The sequence below is a fragment of the Conger conger genome, chromosome 3 (genome assembly GCF_963514075.1).
Source record: "Conger conger chromosome 3, fConCon1.1, whole genome shotgun sequence".
In the NCBI taxonomy this organism is placed as follows: Eukaryota; Metazoa; Chordata; class Actinopteri; order Anguilliformes; family Congridae; genus Conger; species Conger conger.
The window spans coordinates 45,054,905-45,073,544 of NC_083762.1; the positions used below are offsets into that span (position 1 = coordinate 45,054,905).

Genomic DNA, 18,640 nt, shown 5'->3' on the forward strand with positions numbered 1-18,640 from the left:
CTTGTAGTAACCAGATTGTCAAGGAAAAATGGCCTGATACTTGATGGAATCCATTATTTGCACCAGTGCCCATGGACCTCTGGAATTAAAACAGCCACGAAACATCATTGACCCACCACCATATTTCACTATGGGTATGACATGGTGCACCTCCTTTTTTTCATCTTTGTTTCATTGCCAAACATGCCGATGCTGTATCTGACCAAAACATAACATTTTGGTCCAATTTGGCCATTTAAGTTATGAAAGATACTGTGGTCAGATGAGACCAAATTTAACAGCATTGGTATGTTTGGAATCAGGAAGCTGAGACTTGGTCGTAGGTAGATTGTCCAGCAGGACAATGATGCCAAACATACATCAAAATCCAAACAGAAATGGCGAAATGGTGAAAAGTGAAAACTACTTAAACTTAAATCCCATCAAAAACATGTGGTTTGAACTAAAGAGGGGGGTCGATACACGTAAACCAAGGATATAAATGATTCTGAACAGATTCACTAGTTTCACAGGTGAGCATTGTCTGATGAAACAGATCCTAGTAAAAACAACGATAGCTATACTTGAATTAACTTTCGTATTTATTTGCAAAGAAATGACGGAAAGTGAGAAAGCTTACCGGCTTTCTAATTTGAATCAGACATAGTAAGACTCTTATACACACTTTTCCAGAAGGGGGGGCTTTACCAAAACAAAAACACATGAAGCTGGCCACGAACATTTATCAGTATTTTGTCTTCTGAATACCCCTTGTTGACCTTGCTGTAATACCAGAATGTGCTGGCTGAGAAGCAGAGACATTAAGGTCAAAGGTTGTCTGTCTGCTGGGAGAGAGACAGAGAAAGACTCCTAGTAAGCACTTAATTCAGAAAGTGGTCTAATAGTAATAAGGGTTAACACTAAATGGTTATTTGTAATAAATGTTTTCAGGTGTTTCTGTTTATTAGCCATACGTTTACCAAAATGTAATTGTGGGAATTATTTTTTGGTTCTCATTGCCTACAATACTATTGTTCAATACATTTTCACCAATTTTTTTTAAAGAAGTATATTAGGACCCCTTTTAGACAAACGTGGTGGTGTATAATCATCACTGCACACTACTGCATGTAAATGCCCATTTCTGGTTGCTTTTGAGAACAGTATCATATGCTGCTACCAACTACTTATGTAGATGTCCTAAAAATATTAAAGCACCAATAACTTACAATTCCTCTATATACTATATGAGAATTGTATGAGTTGTTATATCACTTTTCACCTGTGAACATGCTGTATTACAAGTATTGTATTCCTCACTGAGGAAGATGTTGCTGACCTTGCTGCCTGCCTATCCTACAACAGTAGTGGAACACACCAAAGCTGGAGTGCTGGAGAAACAGCTTAATTTAGTTGAATAACAAAGACTTAAATGGGAAATATGAAAATGATCAAATTAAATTACCTGTCAATACATTTTCCAGGTAACTTTCAGAAATGTTCACTAATTTGGGGAATTTTCAATCTCATGAGAAGATGAAGTTAGCAGTGGTTGAGATAAATAATTAAGCTATGTCACAATTTTAAAAGTTGGGTATTTAGGATCATAAGTTTTTGCACCCTAAGTCATTTCCTGCTTTCTGGGGCATTAAAACCACCCAAAATGTTTTTTTAAAAATCTTTAAACCCTATAATCTTTATTTAGTAATCTTATTCAGACAGGTTAGATAATAATGGATAATAAAAAGGACAATAAAAGAGATTTATGATTTACTCCAAAATAAAATAATTATTCAAAGTGAAGGTGAAAGATGAATCTCTCTTAAACATTAAAGAAACTACTATAGGAAATATTATGAAATATGTAAAGACGGGGCTTGATGGGTGTCATGGTACAAAAAAATCTTGGTTCAGTGTACCTCCATTTTGACTTAATGTTTTGGTATACGTTCAACAGAGCAGAGACACAAATACAAAACATAAAATTGTGTTTCATATTTATGAAAATGTAAACAGTGTCAAACTGGCCACAATTTCTTTCAGAACAAAATTAGGCACATTAACGCTCACGAGTCATTTGGATGAACTATCAGTTTTTAATTTAAGGTCAACACACAAAAAACATTGTATGCACGTGTGTTAAAGCAAAATTGAAATTGTTTGGGTTACTGTGCATGTCAAACCAAAAGTCCAGTACTGAAGGAAATAGCCTTGACAAAGTAAACAGTGATGCTTTTCTGATTAGACTCGCTCCGCTGTTTCACAGAAGCCACCTCTCTCCTGATTGCTTGTAGGTAGAGCATCAACGACAGAGATGTCACAGGCTACTCTTTTTGCTCCACAGTAATGCAAGTGAGGGCACAGACTTGCGCACTGCCGCTGTGACATTGTTTGGGGAGAACCCTATACATTTCTTTAATATGCTTTTTGTTGAACTGCATTTGAAAAAAAAAACATTGTCATGTTTGTTGACATTTGTTAAAACCCATGGTTTTCTCCCTAACCATGTGTGCAAAGTATTTTCAGTGACTCCTAAAATAGATCCGATTCATAAAAAACAAAGACATACTTACTTAAAAAATATTAACAGTATGAATTCCCCAAATTCTCTCAAAATTCCTCAAAAAGGGACATTTTCCCAGAACATTAAAACCCTATCTCTAAAGCAGACTAACACCAACTCCACTTGCACGGCTTATTTTAGAGACAATAGTCTTGTTTTATCCTGCAATGCATTTTTGTGTAGCATGTAGCCAGCAAAAACAGAAGGCTATACATCTATCTACTACTATCTGCTTGAACAGATCGTCCAAAAATGCAATGAGACAAAATGGCCATTCATCAATTTGACAAACAGTTAATAACTAAATTAACAAATACAGCCTATCCTAAATAAACTATACATTCACTCTTAACCACTCGCTAGCATGATAGGCCATGTCCTAGATAAACACACAAATTAATTAGAGAATAGAAACCTACAGTGAAAAATATAGTCTACATGTTAAAAAACATAAGCATAAGCTCCGTTACCTTTAATGTAATCAGATATTTAGATATCTGTCTTGTTTTGAGGCGGCTGCCGCTATGGGCTCATTATCTGCCTCAGTCAACACCCCTGTCTGTCTACATTATGTACAAAGGTTCTGAGATTTCTTTTAGATTAAAAATGTCCTATTGGGGTGACCTAGCATAGCATCCCAGTAGCCTACCACCATACACAATGAATCCAATAAAATATTGCCAAAATATATTAATCACACTTCAATAAATATACATATCTGGAAGAATACAAGTTTTTTTTTTTTTTACATACTCACTAGGTTACTATGCAGTAGATATGCAGTCTTTGGAGTAGTGTTTTCCAAACACAGTGCAGGGATTACTTTTACAATGTAGAAACGTGTGTGGAAATAGTGTGGATTGTGTCGATTTTAGAATCACACCAGAGTCTTTTCTTGCAAACTAGGTGCCTCCATAGAGTAGAAGAAACAATTCCCACAGTTCTCATTGACGTTTTTTTATGTTTCTGAAAAATAATAGTAGTCTTTCCTTTCTTTTAAAGAGCAGCCTTGTAAATCTACTGTTCTGTTAAAACACAAGGACTATGTAAATTCAGTTTTCAGCTTATGTTTTCAGTTCCAAAGAATGCTTCAGCTCCGCCCACGGAACCCTCTCCCACCTCTCCAGGGCCGACCTCTAACCTGTTTATTATCCTGTTTCTGTGTTTTTTTTGAACGTTCCACTTTGATCCATCCACATTCACTATTCTTGGCCTCCTCAGGTTCTGTCCTGGTTGGGAGCAAAGATATGCCAGGTATAATTCTTGTTGGTTGTGCACTGGAACTGAGTGACCTGGGCCGCCCTCTTCCAGGCCTGCTTCCAGTGGTGCCACGCATGTCTCTGCTATTCCCTCTGGTCACCATTGACAAATGGCCAGGGCAGCTGTTCTTGCGGTTTCCAGGCCAGCCGCCGCCCCTAAGGGGGCGCTCTTTTTCAGAAGCGCTCTCAGAGGTGGTGCTGGAGGGGCTGCTGCCCTTTGACCCCAAGTGAGTGGACGAGAGCCTTTTGGACAGCCCAGAGTTGGGGGATAAGCTCCCGGTATCTGTCCAGGGCAATAACGGGCTGCGACTCGGCGACTTTCTTACGGCCGCTGCGTAGGAGGACTGATTTCCACACATACTGAGGAACTGTGGCAGGGTTTTTGCCTCAGAGCAGCTGGAAGGAGTCACCGCCATGGACTGCTGCTCAGACTCACTCTTCAGCTGCTTCTGCCTCAGGCGAAACATCCACAAGGGATCAACATCTGGGAAGAGACAGAGAATATGATGCTAGTTAGAAAAAAAGAACAGCAGCTCTACAGCTGAAGTGTATATTTTCACATACTTCAGATCAACTGAAATTAACTTTAGATTCATGATGGCTTCCTAGTGGTTCTCCAGCTAAAGCACTAGTCTTTGGTTCAGTGATGTATCCCACAGTCAACAATAAAATCCTGACTGTGCCAACAGCCCCACAGGGTGGCATACAATGGCTACAGCATCACCCAGGTAGGAAGGGTTTCAATTGGCAGGGCATCCCACAAGAAAACTCCTGGTTAGCTGGGCGCTTGCAGTCTGCATGCACCAGCTGCATTAAAGTTTACAGCAAGACCGGCTTTGGCCTGTCTCTACCTACTTCACAATTTGAAAGGATGAAAATTGGGGAAGGATGGAAGCATGATGGATAGAACCAATCGGCAACACATCAGCGGGAAAACTATCCTGCTTCTGTGACTAGCTATGTCTCCATCCAAATATTTCGGAAATGTGAAACGAATTTCCAAAAAGTCGCCAAAATAAAATGCAGATCAGTGTGCGTTTCCATTAACTACTGTTTTGCGAATGTACTGAAGGGCGGAACAAGATCATATAATCAAAAGGCTGCTATCTGAGGCCAGCCAGAGATCTGGGGGAGGGTAAAAACAGTTGGATGGAAACGACTGTTCTGAACAGCAGACATCCCACCTCTCCCGAAAAGGTCCGGGAGTCTCCTGGAATTCAGCACCTACTCTTTGATACCCATGAGTGGGCAGAATTCTCCAACAAATCAGCAATGTGCACCAATGACAAAGTGAAATTGATGGACAATCGCAATTTAAGAAACCGAAAAGTGAAATGTGCAGGTGAGGTCACTAGTGTGCAGAGGAAATGTCAAAGTGGTTACAATGGCCTGCCAAAACCACATTAGCTTTGGTGTATGCTTTCTAAAAACATACTCTCATATACATACAGTACTGTGCAGTTTTAGGCAGGTGTGAAAAGATGCTGTCAAATAAGAATGCTTTGAAAAATAAAAATGTTGATCGTTTATTTTTATCAATTAACAAAATGCATGAACAGAAGAAAAATCTAAATCAAATCAATATTTGGTGTGACCACCCTTTGCCTTCAAAACAGCATCAATTCTTCTAGGTATACTTGCACACAGTTTTTGAAGTAACTCAGCAGGTAGGTTGTTCCAAACATCTTGGAGAACTAGCCATAGTTCTTCTGTGGATTTAGGCAGACTCAAATGCTTCTGTCTCTTCATGCAATCCCAGACAGACTCTGTATGTTTGGGGTCGTTGTCCTGCTGCAGAATAAATTTGGGGCCAATCAGATGCCTCCCTGATGGTATTGCATGATGAATAAGTATCTGCCTGTACTTCACAGCATTGAGGAGACCATTAATTATCACCAAATCCCAACTCCATTTGCAGCCCCAAACTTGCAAGGAACCTGAACCATGCTTCACTGTTGCCTGCAGACACTCATTCTTGTATCGCTCTCCAGCCCTTCGGCAAACAAACTGCCTTCTGCTACAGCCAAATATTTCAAATTTGGACTTATCAGTTGAGAGAACCTGCTGCCATTTTTCTGCTACCCAGTTCCTGTGTTTTCGTGCATAGTTGAGTCGCTTGGCCTTTCCACGTTTCCATGTTGGAGGTATGGGTTTTTGGCTGTAATTCTTCCTGCTCCACTGCTGGACATCCTCCGATTGCGAAGGGAAATAAGCATGATGTGTCTGTCATCTGCTGCACTAAGTTTCCTTGGCTGACCACTGCGTCTACAGTCCTCAACGTACCTTGTTTATTTCTGCTTCTTCAACCGAGCTTGGAAAGCACATCTGTAAACCCCTGTCTGCCTTGAAATTTCTGCCTGGGAGAGACCTTGCTGATGCAGTATAAATACCCTATGTCTTGTTGCTGTGCTCAGTCTTGCCATGGTGTATGACTTCTGACACTGAACTGTATTCAGCAACCTCACCTTGGAATCAGAGTTTGGCTGTTCCTCACCCAGTTTTAACCCTCCTACACAGCTGTTTCTGTTTCAGTTAATGATTGTGTTTCAACCTACATATTAAATTGATCAGCTCCTGTTTGGTATAATAATAATCGCACACCTGACTATATGCCTACAAAATCCCTGACTTGTGTAAGTGTACCTAGAAGAATTGATCCTGGTTTGAAGGCAAAGTTCACACCAAATATTGATTTGAATTTTCTTTTGTGCACTCACTCACATTTTGTTAATTGATAAAAAATAAACTATTAACATTTCTACTTTTGAAAGCATTGTTACTTTACAGCATTTTTTCCCACACTTGCCTAAAACTTTTGCACAGTACTGTATGTGAATAAAACATGAAGGTTAATTGTCTTTACATTTCATATCTGCTTTAATAGAAAAATAAGCTTTTCTGATTGTTCATGTGTCTGGACAAAAAGATCTGCAGATGTTTTGTATTTGGAGAGATTTGGGGACACTTGAGGACATCTGGGTGCGGTTCTGGGAAAATTCATGTGGATATTTGAATATCTTTACCACATTTTCTACACAGATTGACATCACGTTTGTCCACAAATAAATATAAAGTAGTTCTGGGTTAGTCCATGACTTAGAAATTTAGATATTCAGTGCTAAACTATAAAAATATAAGGCATTTGGTGATTTGTTTGTATTTTAGTGTATCATTTGTGTACATGCTCTTATTTCTCAAATTTCTGAATGGTTCTTTAATTTAAGTCCTTAACCATGTGTGTGCAGTAAATAGTTTTTGAGATATTGACACTTCTATAGGACTAGTACAAAATAGGTGGAAATTGCCCTCTAGGGGCTCAATTAAGGATTTCTTGACCCGGCTATCTTGGATTTCGCTTGACTAAAGCCTGGTGCACATTACAGGACAAACAGGCCCATTTTGTGCCCGTTTCCCCCCTCCTGACAATTGCGAGGGTGTTCCAGATTTGAGGTTGGTCTGAACTGATTTTCAGCCCAGATTATCCTGTCATGTTGTATAAGGTGTTTACAGACGGAATGGTAACCCTCCTGATTTGCTCTGGGTCATCCCTATTTACAACCCAAAATAGTGTGAGGGGAACAGTGATGGAATCTTGGAAGGGAATCTTGAACAGAAACCATTACAATACATTATTGGCATTTTGGCAGACGCTCTTATCCAGAGCAACATACAGTTGGTTAGACTAAGCAGGAGACAATCCTCCTCTGGAGCAATGCATGGTTAAGGGCCTTGCTCAAGGGCCCAACGGCTGTGCGGATCTTAGTGCGGCTACACCGGGATTAGAACCACCAACCTTGCATGTCCTAGTCATTTACCTTAACCACTACGATACAGGCCACCCTACAGAACCCACAGAAGCCTATGAGAGCCAAGATGACTGTTCAGGCTGAGTAATGAGATACATTTTTTGGTAGTATGTAATACATTTTCATGGCAGTGACACCCTTGTCAAATTAACAATACTAACCACAATTTCATCTTAATTTTTGAAAAACACATATCATGAAAATAATTGGTCTGCTCTATCTTTGGGGGATGTTATGACATGCTTACCCTTTAAATACTGTAGTTCTCTGGCACAGAGAGCTCACCTTTTGTCTAGAATTTAGCTTACTGAACTCTCTTCTGCCAGGGCGGCAGTTTTATCTTTTTAAACATGGCATATTGATGTAACATCAAACAACATCCTGCGGGAAAATACCTGAGTTGGACCTGCTCCTAGCCTTCCCCTCCATGTCAGACTGTGCAGACTGTATCACCAGCTCCAAGGTGATGATGTCATCTCGGCCACTGAAGGGGTTCCACTGAATAAGGTGGCTGTGTCTAGTGACCTTGGGGGATCTCACATCATTCTGAAGTGGAAACAAATGAAATGACTAAATCAGTGGCCATTTTGTTTTTTGTAAAAAAAAGAAAAGTACATTGTGGACTATTTTCTATGGTTGCTTTTAAAAAAACATAGAAATCATAATACCTGTGTGATGCATAAAATTCATTATGATAGTAATGAAAATAATGGATCACATATTGCTACATGTACTGTAAATGACTGTGGCAATGATGTGCATAGGCTGGGCAATAGGGTGGTCTTATTGAAAACATCCAATATGCATTAAATACGGCTTACCTCATAATTAACCATGCAGTCAACAACCTGGTTATCCAACAGTCCGACTATCCATTTGTCCATTACAAATGGTGGCTGCAGACAGAAATAAATGCTTTGTAGACTTACTGTAATCCACAGTCTGAAATCAACAGGCAGTAAGTAGCAAGTACGAAATAGACTGAATAAGCAACTAGTTTTTAAATGTGTGTAATCCCTGCCCATAATATCTCTATGAGAAGCATGTATTAGCATATTAATCTAATAAATGTTTTTTTGATGTGCTGTAATGTGTTGTTCAAAGTTTAAGAATGAGCATACTGATGCAAGTGCAAAAACAAATTAGCTAATGTATCAAGTAGGTTACAAGAATATCTGCTTGCAGGGGTTGAGCAAAACACTGTCAAATTTGTTTAAGAGCCTGCAAAAACAAAATGTTTTGGAACGACTGGTGTATACCAGGGACAGTTTGAAGTGAAAGTATTCCTTTTGAAGTGCACCAGTGGGGAAGAAACTCGAAAATGCAACCTAGTGGTGTTCTCAAGTGTGCTTACAGTATACAGGGAACCCAAACAGTGATCAAAGATGTGATGTGACGAATGCTTCTCTTCCTGGCCTGCTCACACCCATTAGGCCAGCATATCGATGAGATCATACCTTGGTCATCTTTACAGCATCCACATCGGGCCTGTTGGCATTGAACGTGACATCCTTAATGTAGGTAATTGCAACCTCATCTCCATCCAACTCCATATACATTTTCCACTTGCAGTCCTGAAAGAGAGAATAAATGATGTAGAGTGAAATCCAGAGCTTGGAGACTACCCTGTTAAATTAACTGGTCCCTGTTACCTCATGAGTGAGTGGTGGATGCAGACAGAATGAAAGGAAGCAATAGATGGCTAGCTACACAGCTTTGAGAAAATTGCATTTCCTTCAGTTTGCAATGGGCATGGGCCTGCAAGTTTATTTGGACATTCTTCATTCGTATTTCAAGTTAAACAAGCATCAACTGTGCCCTTTGTAGGTGTGCAAACTGGGCAATAAAGCAGAGAAAATCTCAGCAATAATAAGCTAAATCCAGCAGTGAGTTCAGGGAGACTATCAAGGAAAAAATATCTGTCAAACTTAAACCAACAGCACAGCCTAGAGGACACTTACACGTAATTGTAAATTGTGCATACGGTCCAGATGCATTTTAAAGTCATATATTTTGTCAACTTTTTTTTCAAAAGTTTGTTTACCATAGAAACTTGGGTTGCTAATTATTTTCAATAAAATTAATCACAAAAACAATGATTTAAGTGAAATGCTTGCATTTGCTGAAAGCCTCAAAAGACAAGAAATTAAATTGCCCAGCCCAAAGGCTAACATCAGCACGGATTTCTGACAACTGTTACAGCCATGTATAATGTTTACTGCACATCAAACAACATGTACTCACCACTGGGAAGATTGTTTAAGATCCAAACCTCTGAAATAATTAATAATCTGTGAGCAGTGCACTGTAAAGTGCATTGGCCATTTTGTACTTAGAGGCAATATACCTGTTTATACTTGTGGTCCTATTTGGGACCATATATCTTGTATCACTCTTTCAACATAGCTTGCCCACAAACTATGTCGGTACATAGCATACCATTTTTTAAATAGCTCGATTCACTGATAGATCCTGCATTAAAGTGTATATTGTAGAGTATAGAGTGGACATTGCTATGCTCTCATTTATATAGGCGTACTGTATGCCATTCTGGACAAAAGTGTAGAAGCAGATATATAGCTTACAGTATGTAAGTATATGGGCTTATACACAATTATTCATATTTGTCCAAAAGTAATTTACCAATTAAATAAAGTCATGGCTAACTACTTGCATTCAAATTAACTCAATGATAGTGTCACCCACAAATCACTGTAGGAATAAATGTTATAATGTTCTATGTAATACATACAATACATTTTTTATCTGTTGAATTTATCAAAATAATAATACGCTGCCAAGTTAATGCTATGCAAATACTTAGGAATACATGAGAAAGACCTGATCTGCACAATATGAATATAAACTACAGGGCTGTAGCATGTCTGTGCTGATAACTTGATGGAGAGCAGGCTGTTAGTGTTAGGGCTGATCAACTGAATGTCCTGTCTTTCGAAGCTTTCAGTAAATGCAAACATTTCACTTAAAACTGTTTTTGTGATTCATTTCCTTAGTTTTTACACGGGGATGTTAAATTATTACTTGATTGGTCATTGTAAATATGCACAAAATATAAAACCCTTGGCTGAGAACTTCATTATGGAACACATTTGTTGGCTAAATGGTTTTAAGTCATCAAGGGTCCAAGGTATCAAATGAGCCTCAAACCACTGTGCTGCTGTCAGATATGCAGTAGATACAATTATTGTTTCTCCTGAATATTTTTTCCAAAATTCATTAGGAGAAACAATTCTTGTCATATCTACTGCATATCTGCCAGCAGCATGATAGCATTGAGGCTCATTTGATAAATTGGACCCTTCATGACTTAAAGCCATTTGGCTGAATCTATTCCCACCCCCCAATTCCCACTGAAATCCATTCAAATGCAAAGAGTTTTAATAACGATTGTAGGACAACCTGAAAATAACATGTCCAGACTCTGGTGATGTTGTAACCTCATTTAGCTACTACCTGCACACATTAACGTTGCTGAACATAGCAGGCTCATGTTCATTTAGAACTTTAGATTAGGCTGATTCATGTTAGCATTGTGTCTCTCCATGTTAAGTCTATGGACAAGTCATCATCAAATGTTATGAAATGTATAGTCATGAACTTAGAGAAAGCTTGTATGCCTCTGAATTACAGACATAATGAGTGGTCTTGTGTTGGGATCCATTGGATTTAAATTGAGTTATTTTTGCACAAGAAAAGTCTTCAGGTATCCATAACACAGAAATGGCATAACGTAGCTATACCAAAATCAGTAGTTGGCAAGCCCGTTGCTATTGCATTGACATTGGGATATATTTTTTCAACCAAGCAAACATGTAGTGCTCGAATAAGGAGATTAAGGTAGGTAAATGAATGTTTCCCTCTGTACAATAAATTCAAAATCAGGATGCTTAATGAAGAATCACAAATTGTATTAATTTGTTTCTGATATAAAACATTTAACAACCCGTGTTTCAAGAGATGAAAGCCTCAGAGATATGAGTAATGTAATGATAACAGTAATGTTGAATTCCATTTCCTATAAGTTTTATACAAATTGCTTAAAAATATGTTTTGTGACTGAAAGAATGATTGAATTCACTGTCACATACTCCTTTTGACAGTTTATAAAGGGGAGTTTCTTCTTTTATCAAAGTTTTGAATGATATCACAGATTTAGCTTACTGCTTGATGCCGGATAGCACAGTTATCAAGCATGAAAGATATAATGGAGGATGCAAAAGAGAACGTCTTGAAAATGATGGTCTACAGAAAAACATATTCGTAAAACTGAGAGTGCAGTACTCCCCACCAAGGAGCCACAAACCATAATGAGTGAGATTCCTGAACCATTTGTGTAAGTTAAATGCTATTGGAAGGGAAACAAGTACACATATAACACTTACAAAGGCTAAATCAGCAAAATGCATAGATAGCTACAACATGGTTTATAATCTCCTCTGTGGATATGCTGCATTAATAAAGGCATTAATAAAGAGTGCTTACATGTTTTTTGTTATCAATCTATACTATATTATTCTAAATTTAAATACAATATCTGCCACAATAATGTAAAAAATGTTATATCTTGAAAAATCTGAGATACCAACACCTGAAATGCTGAACCATGTTCACTGCATAATGTGCCTCTATACTATCTTTCAGTACATTACTGAGATGGCGAGAAAATCCCGCAGTAAGAACTGTGTACCTCAACAGAGCACCAGGCCAGCGTTTTGCATGCTGACAAAGGCATAATGATTCACGCTTTTCTATCTTTCCCACAATGCAGCTATGATATTATGCCACAGGTCACAGTTTAACCATGCAGAGTTCATGATCCCGGCCAATCTGTATCACGGGGATCATAGGGGAACAGATCACAGAGTGATGCTAACGCCCTCGCCAGATAAGTCATGACCCACTCTGGTGCAGTCCCAAGGGGCTTGATGGGGCTCAAAGTAGAAGCTTCGGGAAACTTTCGGCTCACAGACGCTCTAATGACCCTGCGCCGGCCCTGTCAAGTCGCTCAGGGGTGCGCAGTCCACGATCGGTCTAATCACTCCGGCAGAAACAATGTCTAGTAATGATGCACAGGACCAGAGCGCTTCTAATGAAGATTCATACATAATTCAGCACCTTTCGCTTGGCAGCTCGGTGATATCCTCATTAGCAGGGACCCTCGGTGGCTGTCAGATGGTGGCCGCACAATTGCAAGGCCCTCATTTTGTGTTTGAGAAGTGCAGCTGCTTCCATGACACCGCCAGCGAAGAGGGGTGAAAAAAAACATGGCGCGGGTTTGTTTTATTTAGTGCAAAAAACCTTCCAGTTTGTAAAAACAAGGCTGACACGAGACCTGACACCAGGCAGGGAAAAATAATTAGCTCTCATTTTCTCAGCCTCCTGTTTCCTTCTCCCTGCTGTGTTTTCTCCCCACTAAACCACCACATGTCAGTTGAAATGGGAGGCAATTAACGGGCTCGTTTCAGCCCCACCGAATGCACTGAAAAGAGACTATTTATGATGGGACAATGAACAGCTGAAAGATTAAATAACATTTGCCTTTTAAAAAGAAAATGACTTCTGGCTGAATGGGGCATTTTTGATTATATTCAAACAGCCAAGTGCTGCAGCAGCCTCCTCCACTCTTTTTAAGACCCGGACAAAAGACCTGGAGCAAGTGGGAATGAATTTGAAGCATTACTTTAGATGAAAGAGTCGTCTAGCCTATTTCATTTCTTTTTTAAATATAAAAAAGAGCAATAAATGTTTTGTTGTGCAAAAGAAAACATGCGTAACATGACAGTGGTCGATATTTGCCAGTGGTTGATGGGGACAATAATAGGCACCTTATAGCATGAATATAGAAATTGCACATTTGCAACATACATAGAACTGCCATACTGACATTGAACGAAAGCCTCAGACTCAAATAGGACTGACTGCTTATTAGCTACAATGATCACAACAGGTTGTGTTCCAGCAATGGAAATGACATAATACATGTATATATTCAAAATGATAGGTCTTTACAACAATCAGAACAATGAATATGGGTACTGATGAATGTTTCACATATATTTCATTCACAAAATATTTTCTTTCGTTCTGTTGACCATGTATTTTAAAGTGGCAATCTATGATTTTTTCATACCATAGTTGAGGCATTGGCATTTCTCTCGCAATGACCACTGAGACCATTTGAATAGCTTAATTCCATGTCTATATATTAAAATTTATTTATTTTATTTTAAAAGTGACTGGAAAGGTCAATTTGTTAATGGCATCAACCTACATTGATTAGGGTTATTAAAGTATGTATTAAGCATCAGCACAATTAGAATTAAATCAAATGCATTGCAATATCAACTTCTATCAGTCTAAACATTTCCATATATTCCTATGTGGGGATTGAATGGGTGGAGGTCAATTTATTATCAGATTAAGCTATTGGATCATGGTCCTTGAATTCAAGAATTCCCTGACATAATGGCAAATACATGTTTAAATAATCTCCTCCCAAAGTTTCATGAGATTTGTACATAGAGGTTTTTTTTATAGAGAATTTTGTAGCATGAGTTGTTTGGTGGCATGGCGGTGCAGTGGGTAACACTGTTGCCACACAACAACGTCAAGGGTCGAATCTGGACTGGGGGGCCTTTCTGTGTAGAGGTTGAATCTTGCTATTTTTCAATTCTTAATCCCTCTCCTGACTCTATCCCTCTCCCAGTATCCCTCCTTCTGAAATAAAATTTTCTTGTAGGTGGCATTTTTGGAAGAGTTGAGGTGGGAGGTAGGGTGGTGAGGCAATCCAGACCACACCCATATAATCACTCATTGACATTTTCAATACAGAATTTATGTCTGATTTGAAATGTATGTTATTATAGCTATATACATTACTTTGAATATATGTATATTCGGTGGATGTGTAGTGGATACACTCCTCTGTGATAATTTATGGTTATTTAAAAATGTTCCAGCCATTTATGGAAATGTATAGTTTGAGCACAGTTGTGTTTGTTTGCAGTAACTTTACAACAATGGATGAAAGTACAAGTTGTAAAGTGACCAAAAAAGGAAACCACACCCACAATCAGAAGAAGGAAAATGTGTGAGAAGGCTGCATGTTGCGGGGAACTATGGGAAGTGTAGAATCTTATGTCACCATGGGTGGCCGCAAAATCAACAAAAACTGAGGAAATTGTAGATGGTCACTTAAAGATTTTTTCTTTTCCCATTCTTGCGCTGTGACTTTGGTCACTTCAGTAATGCTACCAGCAGGGGACGTACCTGTGGCCCTGTTCCAGGTTTCCAGTGGTAGCCAAAGACGAGCTCCAGGCCAATAACCTTCTTCTCATCTTCCTCTTCTTCCGCCCCCTCATCCTGTGCAAGAGTTGTTGCCCAGATAAGATACTTAAAAATGGCAAATAATCTTGTATAACGCCATTATGGTATAAAAATGATAGAATTTACCTTCCTTAATGGTGGGAAATGGAACAATCCCAAGTAATCGTTGGTTAACTTCTCGATCTCACTCTGAAAAGAGAAACCAATCATTATCCACCTGTTCCCAGATTTACTCCTATACTCCTAAGACATACTATGCAGGAGCTAGCTAGCTAGCTACTACAATGATGGAGGTGAAGAAGCAAAAGAGCAGCGAAGTGAAATAACAAGTCAACAGGGCTCGTTCAAAAACAAGAGACAACTTTAAAAAGACTTGCATTTGCTGGAAAGTTATGGAAAAGGGATACATAGTATTAAGATAAAAATGACTGGGCAGGGCTGAGGACGGAGGATGAGTCTTGTTTTATTGTAATCACAGGAAGACAGCAAGGCTTAGAATCCTGCATAGTATGCATTTAGGAAGCCCTACTTCAGTTTTTTCTCTTTAGTACCTTAAGATGAATGATGTGACCCTTTGACCTGACCCCCAGGTCCTTCATGTCTGTCTCTGTGAGCAGGAGCAACCTCCTCCCTGTGATGTGGTTCTCCTTAAACAGTTCTGCATACATCTGCATATCACATACCCCCTGGCCTGAAAACAAGGAAAACACAGACATGCATGCATACAGGCACAGGGGCATACACATTAACAAAAGCTGTAACTGGCTGAGATTTTACTTATTCTTATTTATGTACATTCTTATTTATGTACAGAGACTGTACATGAGTTAACCCACCTGCTCCAAAATTCATCTGGCTCATCCAGAAATGCTGTGGAAGACAAAATTTAAATCAGAAGGCAGTAGAATATTACACATATTCATGATTCAGAGTTGAAGTATATCCTACCACATGGAGATATGTCCTTGACTTTGAATTATACATTTCCAGTATGACAGCATTGGCATTTTTAAATCTTCAATATAAAACTGAAAATAATTTATCATACTGTGAAGAGAGATATGCCAATGGCCATGATTTTGTAACTCACCACATGCTCTTCTGTCCAGGCATAGATATTGAGGGCTGGTAGAAGCTGCAGGAGGAAAGAAGATATAGCAGTAGTGCAGAGGTAATTTCCGCAAGACACATAGGCTAATTTGTCACCCGTCTGCATATATACAGTGGGCTCCAGAATGATTGGCATTCTTAATCAAAATTAAGAAAAAAGGCTGCATATAATAAACAACACAGATAACAATCTATGTATATGTTATGTTCAAACATATGTGAAAACTATTATTTTTATTTCAATACCTTTCCTCTCATGTTTCAATGTTTTTATTAAGTAAACTCATTTCCTAAAATTGTCTCTGCTAGGAAGCTGAAACTTGGTCATAGTTAGATTGTCCTGCCGAAATAATTCCTCCAAACATGCATCAAAATCCACACAGAAATGGTTAAGTAAACCACGACGAGGTGGCCATTACACGGTTTTAACGCGCGATAGGGAGACGGTTGCCTCCGCGGAATTCGTTAAAACCGTTTATGCAATGGATAGATCCGGTTCATTGTCTCTATTGGTCAGTTTTGCATTCCAGCCATGACAATATCCACGCTATACACACGGCTATTATAAAGAGAATCTTTTAATATTACTATATTAATATTTTATATTAATATTACGCGTTTGTAGATCACTGTTATCTACAGTGTAATCAAAATGAACGTAACTTCATCTCGCCGCTAGTAGCCTACCAAAGTAAAATAAAATGTGTGTTTAAAATTTTTTGATTTGGAAAGGAGTAGGAACAAAAAAAATACAACTTAGGCAACATCCTTGGATCGAAATACCAGCAAGACCACCAAACCCCGGTGAAGTAAATGATGACCCATAACGACACTATGAGTTATTTCAATAACTGCACGTTATCTGGCATTGTCTTGATAAACGTCTACAAAAACAAAACAAAAAATGACTTGTGTGTGTCAGTGTGGTATGGTGTAACATAAACTAGCAAGCTAGCTAACGTTAATGCAGTGGGGATACATTATTGCAATAACATTGCTAAGCTAAGGTTAATGCAGTGGGGATAGCCTATATTATTGCAAGCTAACGTTCACAATACCATTGCTTAGCAACCAATAATCTACTGTTCAGTGGAAAAATACATTTACCATAAAACACAGTTCAATTAAAAATACATTAATTTAAGTTTGTCTTGTCTTTCTTTAGTGAAAGTTTGAAAGATAAATGTGTTAAATGTTGTATAAAAGCATTATGGAACAAGAACTCGTGGTATATCGTTGATATTACCACAGCTAGGGGGTGTAATGGCATGACGCAAACCACCCCACTCGCTGTGCCAATAGCCCAATATACCCCGGGTTCCATAACGCTTAAGTAGGCTAATGACCACCTCGGAGTGGAGTATTCCGCTTATACCGTAGTCTTTTCCAAAAGATGAAAATATAAGCATAAAACGAATTACTTCAGGCCGTTAAGCTTGATTTATACTTCTGCGTCGAGTCTACGTGGAGGCTACAGTGTAGCCCTACACGTAGCCCCTACATCGTTGAGAGCTATGGTTCAGAGCATTTATACTTGTGCGTTGGGGTGTCTGCGTCGCCCTGTAATTACACCACCAAAACGCTAGTTTTCGTTGTAATTCAATCCCATAATCATTTGCGATTAACTGTATGGATCTTACTTCTGTTAAATTAATGGCGGCTGAAAACAGCGTTCACAAAGTTCACAAAGAACTGTAAAAGAGCTTGTCCACAAGTGCAAGTACACAACGAGTTTGACGTCTTGTTTTAGTTATACTTTATGAACAACATTTTAATTGCTTAACACACTGAAATAATGTATGTAACATTTTAAGCCTTTGAGCTAGCCAGCTAAATTGCTTGTAATTATGCATCACGTAATCACTTTACTTTCACGCTGACAACTTTCTGCCTTCAAAGTGCATCTCAATCGCGTGCTGCGAACACACCTCCAAAGTCGCCTTTTTTGAAGGACAGATTACTAATCAGGCAAGGAGACTTTCGAGGTTTCGGACACAGCACACGCGACTGAAAATGATCAATGGCGGAGCAGTGGGAAATGCATAATGCAATGCTATCAAGCGGACCAATCACAGTTCTTAAAGGCCCGGACACACCAAACCGATGGTCGGCCGTCGGTGGCGCCCTGTCGGCTGAGTCTTTCCGGTGTGTCCCGCACGCCGACACTCCGTCGGCGTGTTTTGGAGGGTTCCGACGTCGATGAGAGAGAGCTCTCTGATTGGCTGTCCAGCTAGCGAATCAGTACACGAGAAGAGAAATGGAAGCAACGAAAGCAAGCCATTCCAAAGTTATGCATGCAAACGCATTCCCCGGTCTTCCGGTTTCCATTTTTTGAAAGACAAGAGTTATTACCTCTCACGCAGGCGCAGAACGTATGTGCAACTCGGCCGTCGGCGGACCGTCGTTGCGGTGTGTTCGGCACAGCCAACATTAACGACGCGTATCTACGCGAGGCGATCTTTGTTGGCGCTCCGCGGCCGACCGTCGGTTTGGTGTGTCCGGGCCTTAAGCCTGATTTATACTTCTGCATCAGTGTAGCAGATGGCTACGTCCGGTGTTGATTATTTTTAGGCTTA

The 18,640-nt window shown here is 39.3% G+C and overlaps 1 protein-coding gene across 2 annotated transcripts in view; it reads right to left on the reverse strand.

The window, feature by feature from the left end:
- Positions 1–2,052: 2,052 nt before the first annotated feature.
- map3k20a (mitogen-activated protein kinase kinase kinase 20a) overlaps positions 2,053–18,640 on the reverse strand; it is a 54,084-nt gene continuing 37,496 nt past the window's right edge. For both annotated transcript variants that reach the window (XM_061234384.1, XM_061234386.1), the window contains exons 12-20: positions 16,045–16,089; positions 15,791–15,824; positions 15,506–15,645; positions 15,081–15,143; positions 14,898–14,990; positions 9,065–9,181; positions 8,429–8,503; positions 8,003–8,153; positions 2,053–4,285 (exon numbers count right to left, since the gene is read on the reverse strand). In XM_061234384.1, coding sequence (XP_061090368.1) covers positions 3,633–4,285; positions 8,003–8,153; positions 8,429–8,503; positions 9,065–9,181; positions 14,898–14,990; positions 15,081–15,143; positions 15,506–15,645; positions 15,791–15,824; positions 16,045–16,089 — 1,371 coding nt within the window. In that variant the 3' untranslated portion in view covers positions 2,053–3,632. The remainder of the gene's footprint in view (positions 4,286–8,002; positions 8,154–8,428; positions 8,504–9,064; positions 9,182–14,897; positions 14,991–15,080; positions 15,144–15,505; positions 15,646–15,790; positions 15,825–16,044; positions 16,090–18,640) is intronic.